The sequence below is a fragment of the Lotus japonicus genome, chromosome 1 (genome assembly GCF_012489685.1).
Source record: "Lotus japonicus ecotype B-129 chromosome 1, LjGifu_v1.2".
NCBI classification, from domain to species: domain Eukaryota; kingdom Viridiplantae; phylum Streptophyta; class Magnoliopsida; order Fabales; family Fabaceae; genus Lotus; species Lotus japonicus.
The window spans coordinates 45264450-45270356 of NC_080041.1; the positions used below are offsets into that span (position 1 = coordinate 45264450).

At 36.3% G+C, this 5907-nt stretch overlaps 1 protein-coding gene across 2 annotated transcripts; it reads right to left on the reverse strand.

Moving 5' to 3' along the window:
• Nucleotides 1-1088: 1088 nt before the first annotated feature.
• LOC130730942 (plant cysteine oxidase 3) lies at nucleotides 1089-4943 on the reverse strand. Of its 2 annotated transcripts, none has more exons than XM_057583213.1 (5): nucleotides 4730-4943; nucleotides 3829-3980; nucleotides 2952-3114; nucleotides 1942-2142; nucleotides 1089-1682 (listed from the first exon to the last, which is right to left on the reverse strand). In XM_057583213.1, the coding sequence occupies exons 1-5, from the start codon at nucleotides 4926-4928 to the stop codon at nucleotides 1564-1566; spliced, it is 834 nt and encodes a 277-aa protein (XP_057439196.1). In that variant the 5' UTR covers nucleotides 4929-4943; the 3' UTR covers nucleotides 1089-1563. The 2 variants fall into 2 exon arrangements, with proteins under 2 accessions (XP_057439196.1, XP_057439117.1); XM_057583134.1 differs by having other exon boundaries at nucleotides 1089-1685; nucleotides 4730-4926.
• Between the last annotated feature and the right edge of the window lie 964 nt (nucleotides 4944-5907).

The window sequence follows — 5907 nt, forward strand, 5'->3', positions numbered from 1 at the left end:
TTTCTTTATTTTTATTTTCTTCTTCAGCTTAGCTTATGAACATCATCGTTTATCAATTTTGTTCTCCACGGTTTCATCTCAATTGGAATTTGCAAGTCCTTATCTTCTTAAAACCTCCATCCTATAGTGTACTGGCTTACAAAATTGTTAATGATGGCATCAATAACATGTTATGAGAAACCACCAATTCCAGATACTGCAGTGGTAAAAGGAAGGAAAAATGCAGAAAAGAAGAAGGGAGAGGAGAAAGAGATAGGGATCGCAGTGGAGTTTGATCTCACGGCGAAAGACGAGGTGGCACGTTCTGCACGACGGCGCAAGGACGGTGGGGCAATTATGAGACACAAAATAGCAAGCCAGGGCTGAAACGGCAGTGTCGGGTTGGGACGATGGAGGCATTCACAGTGCGGTTCGTCTGACGGCGGCTGGAGGGTGAACGGTGCTTCGTGGTTGTGCTATGGGTCATGGGCATTGGGAGACCTCAGTGCAGTGTAACCTCCACCAAGTTAAGCAACGGTGTATTGGTTACAGATGGTTTATGGATTTAAAAAATAACAATATTAATGCAATAGCTCAAGGTCGTGCCTCCTCGTGCGCTGGCACGTCGTGCCAAATAGCGGTACTCATAAAATAAATACAATAAGAACTAAACTATAAATGAAGAAATGGACCAGAAGGAAAATGCAGTGTGTAAGCCTCATGAACCTACCTACTGTCTTAAAAACGAGATGGACATTGAAAATTAAATAAAACTGAACATTAAAATGCAGTAAGCAAGTGAAGTAGATGAATCGGATTGTGTCTTTTATGAGACTGTATAAAGGAGAAAGAAGAAAGCTAATTGAGATGATAACTAACTCAGTAAACCAATTAACTAACACGGTAACCAATTATCGAACTACAATTAACCAGCTCAACCATATGCGTGAACCAAAATGAAAGACCTGATAAGGAGAATGAAGGTCAGTTATGTCATTGCATGAGTTGCATGTGTGTTAAATGAATGAAAAAGAAAGACTTGGGTTGAATTGAGATGAATGTGGGTTTGGGACACATGAATATTCAGGGTACATGCTAAGGGATAGGGATGATGAAGGTTGTTTGCTTTTTTTTTACTTTCTGGACGATAAAGAAAAAAGAATTACCATTACTCTGATAAGTGTTGATGTAGATACCAGATGTATAGGAATCATTACAAAATAATTATGCTTATCAATGTACAAGAAAAGCATATCTCATAGACTGCATACTGTTGGTTGGGACTTGGGAGAATCTAAAATGGAACACAGTGACTACTATAGCAGCTAAAGCGACGGCTAGTACCCAGTTAATGAGCTACTGCAGATCTTGTTTACCAAAATCTAGGTTCAAAACATGCATCCAGCAAAAGGAGACATCATAAATTAACCAGAAAGTGCTTTGCATTCAGCATTTTAGATCCTCTTGTTGGGTCACTCACTAGCCTCCAGGAGCAAAATGGAAGATGAATATTTTCCAGGCATTAACATCATCCACCCTTCATAAAATGAAACATTCAATTGCTTTTAAATCCAAGCAGCAGAGCTAGACCTTAATAGCTGGGCCAGCATATACCCCCGAGCGCATATAAAGATCACCAGGAGTTTCTATCTCTGCAAGCCAAGCATATTCATCCTCTTCACCATCACCTATAGATCCTTTACCTGCTGCAGAGCCATAGCATCAAGAAAATCACTGTACTCCGACATCATATTTGATTCACCTCCTCCCTAAAAGGATGTAGGAGTTCTATAGAAGTACTCTAATTTCCTAAGCAGTATCAGCAAACTTTTAGAGTTGAAAATCATAATTCGGCTTATCAATTGATATACTTATTTGATCTAAGGACATTTAGCCTTATTACTGCTATATATATTATGATGCATAGAAAACAAGCAATATCCAAGTAATTACTTTACTCACAGAATGTTGAATAAGGATAATCATGATAGTAAGTGCACTTCCTTCCTTCATCTTCTCTGTAAGGAGGCGCGAGAACGTCCAGCACAGCACAAGGTGTAACTGCTGTAAAACAGTGCAGATTTCCACCTTGCTTTGGATATAAAACTGATGTCTCACATGGTGCATTCAAAACCTTGTCAACTGCTAACTTTGCTAGTCTTACTGAAACAAAAGAAAATGAACCAAGAATATAAGTTCATAGGACAAGTGGATTTCTGGATGCAGAAGAGTAGGATGTATAAGCCATGAAACATCATGATTTTCACACTGTCTAATGTTAAAAAATGATTCCCTGAATATTATATTCAATGTGAATATAGGAAAAAAAAAGCTATCTTCACACTTCAAATCCACTCACACCTATGTGAGATACCAAGAGAAGAGAGAGAAATGAGTGATATGATAAGCTATGTGATAGAAAAATAAGAGAGGAGAAAGTGACTGAAATTAAGATCGAAGAGAAAGTGAGGCTTGTATGTATCAAAACTCGTAAGTTTAATGCTCAGCTTTAACCCCTTTTATTTTTCAATACGTAAAATGCCTGATATGTGGCATAGGATGGTACTTGACATGAATTTTATGAAACAAATAAAAAAAAATATTCCTATACCATTATGTTCTATTTGGGTATTCAGCTGAATATGAAAACTAAGCTAATGTGATATACAAAAAAATACTTTACAAAATCAATCATATATATTGGGAACTGATTGACATTGGAAGCAAAAGCATTGTTACTGTATTTAAAGTGAATTAGATCTAGACTATATAATTTGAAGGTATCGTGGTAAAATGACGTTCCTAAGGAGGATAATATGCATTCATGAAATATTGTGTTCTTCAAAGTTCAAACAACAATTTAACAAGAGCAATCCCATCTTATAAAGAAAAATGAAAACTTAAAAAAATAAAAAAGAATACGAAGAAGAAAGAAAGCAGACTAATGAGCAAGTGCAATACACAAGTCAGACCTTGAGGATATCCTGGTTCCTTGCTTTCTATAATGCAGGGAGGTTCAACCCAGTCATAAGCCTTGACATGCAAAGAGCCATAGAGAAGTTTGCTAAATACAGTCATCCCAGGATGGTCGTGGAGTGGAATGACCGAAGAAGTTGGAAAACAAAACATACACATCTGCATCAATCAACATAGCTTACTTGAAGTATAAATCGCATTTCACACAGGTTGGAAATGTCAAACGAAAATCGCAATGATTGATATTAGAAAACAAACACCATGATCAACCGAATTGCAAGATTGCAATGAACAACAGTTTGTTTTTATTTGAACCACACAACACATACTAGCACTAAGAATATCTTCAATTAGGAGATATCAAACAAATTACAAATTATAAATGAATATACACAGGCATAGACATCATAGTGTGCAGTGCAGAGGCCAGCTCAACGACGCAACACAAACACCGACATCATAGTGCTGAAGAAGAGAAGATATATTGAACAAGTTACTTAGATGCTTAGAGTATGACTAACAAACTGACAAGTCACACGATGTTCATATATGGCTTGTAAATGGCTAAAGCCTAACCTATGGTGTATTAACTCTTTTTAAGTTCAATTATTCAAAATAGAAGCTGATTCTGACTTGGAGGCTTGGAGTTGTTTCTCATCAGAATGACTAGTAAATGTTCAAATGGCCATGGCTTATGCATTTAATTCTTTCTATTTCGTTTACTGCAGTGCAATGCGCACAGTTAGCCACCCATCATGCGTACATGAAAAACAATCTAATTCACAACTTATGAACCAAGGGCTTTGATATGCAATTATTTGCTAATATGAATAATTCTCTTACTGATTTACACACTAAAAAGCTAAAGCTCACCGTAAAACTGTCACATTCATGAATGTCCACATAAGTTATCGGCTGTGCCCATCGAGCTACTCTATTTAGTTGGTTAACACCAAAAAATCCATGCCCTCGATCATCATCTGCAGTTTCCACTCTGAGCCCAACATCAGTTGGTTGAACAGTGTCTGCCAAGTCATGAATAAACAAATATCAAGAATTCATTACCTGCAATGGGGTAACAAGCAGTGCATTTCAAAGTTCAACAATTTATGAAAAACTATCTGTGTTTTGATGGGAAGCAGTTGGATAGATTATTTCTGAGATGCCTAAGAAACAGAATAAATGCCTTATTACTCTGGAAATGTGTAACACTGACGATGTCCATTTTGCTAAACAACTTAACCTTGAACAAATGACAACAATTTACCAGTATTATATTCATTGTTTATTCAATAACTGCTCACACTAATTGATATCAGAATCAAGAACCAGGCCAAATTCTCCATAAACAAACACTTTATAAAATCTGTTATGGTTTTAACAATTTTTAAATATATGAGAATAACAAATTAACAACAAACAACAACAACAAATAATTGGAGGACCCAAATTGCAGGGCTAAGGCTAATTTTTTTGTCATACAATTCATCTTAGGCCCCCCAAAAAATGTAAATTACCTAGATTCATCACAAGAAAAAACTATCCATATATTCAACCAATCCAGTCTCAAAAGTTTCATACATTGTAACATAAAACCTCATCCGAAAAATCAAAACCAACCAAAACTCTTCAATTTTAACCATAAAATGAACACATTCAACTCCAAGAGTATTATATTAGTATTAATCAATACAAACGCCACTTCAAATACCCATAAGCCTAATTTCTCGAACTGAACATTCATTCTTTGAGCTGAAAATAAAGTTAGACATACCCAAAATGGAAGAGAGTTTCAGCAAAGCTTGGGAAGAAGGAGGAGAGGGTTTTCCAGAGAGCGAGAAGATACTCTTGCAGTGGTCATACAAAGTCTGAACCTTGGAGCTTTGGCTCCTCATGCTTAAGTATCTTCGAAATGAAGCGAAAACCATGTCTACAAACTTATCAGATAATAATTGCTGTAATTTTGAACACATTGTGTGAGTTTTTCTTTTTTCTTTTTTTTACTATGGTTAGTGCCGATCCAATCCACGTCTGAAAACGATTCAGGTATCGGAAGTCGGAACAAAAGATTTTTTATTTAAATTAATGATTAATCGATTATTTAAAATATTTTATTGCATGTTAAATACAAGGTTGTCTACCTAAATTGAATTTGAAATTAATATTTTTTAAAACTATTATTTAGCACATGGAACCCAGTTTCTAAATGCATTCATGGGCACTCAAACATCTACTTAAGTTAGAAACAATGTCGGCCAATTAATTTACACATTTAATGGTTTAAAATAAATCGACTTGGTATTAAAGGTATCATCTTTAATGATAACTCTGTGGGGCTGTTTTGGTAACTCTTATGCGCAGCCTCGTCTTTAGAGAAGGGAAGGTTGTTATGGCTTTACCCTTCGATATTCGGGTTCCTATGTCTTTTCTGAGATTTTCCCCTGATGTCTTCTTGATGGATTCCTTACCTGGCAGTTGTCTCTTTGACTTGCTACCTTTTCGATCTCTTCTACCTCAAGATGAGACGCTTGATGTGGGAAGCTTCGGGTTTGACTCGTTTCATCATAGTGTTGCTGATGATGGGCTTGTAAGACCAAGATTTGGTCATGTAGTACAACTCTATGTTTTGATGATTACAAGTTAATTATTGTGTATGAACAATTATGGTACTCTAACGTTGTTCTCTGAGTGTTTAATTGACAGACTCTGACTCTGGTCTAAAAACACACTTATCAGAAGCACAAAGCAAAAAGAGTAGCCAACGCAACGCTTTCGCTCTCACTATGTTCTGATTGAAAAGTAGTAAATGCTTCAGAAGTTCTGAAGATTACAAGCTCTGATGTGGATTCATATCACTTCAAGTTCTGAAGACTAGAAGCTCTGATGATCAGAAGCTCTGAAGGTCCAGAAGCTAAGAAGTGAAGATTCGGAAGTCCAAGAGTAAGCTGGCTC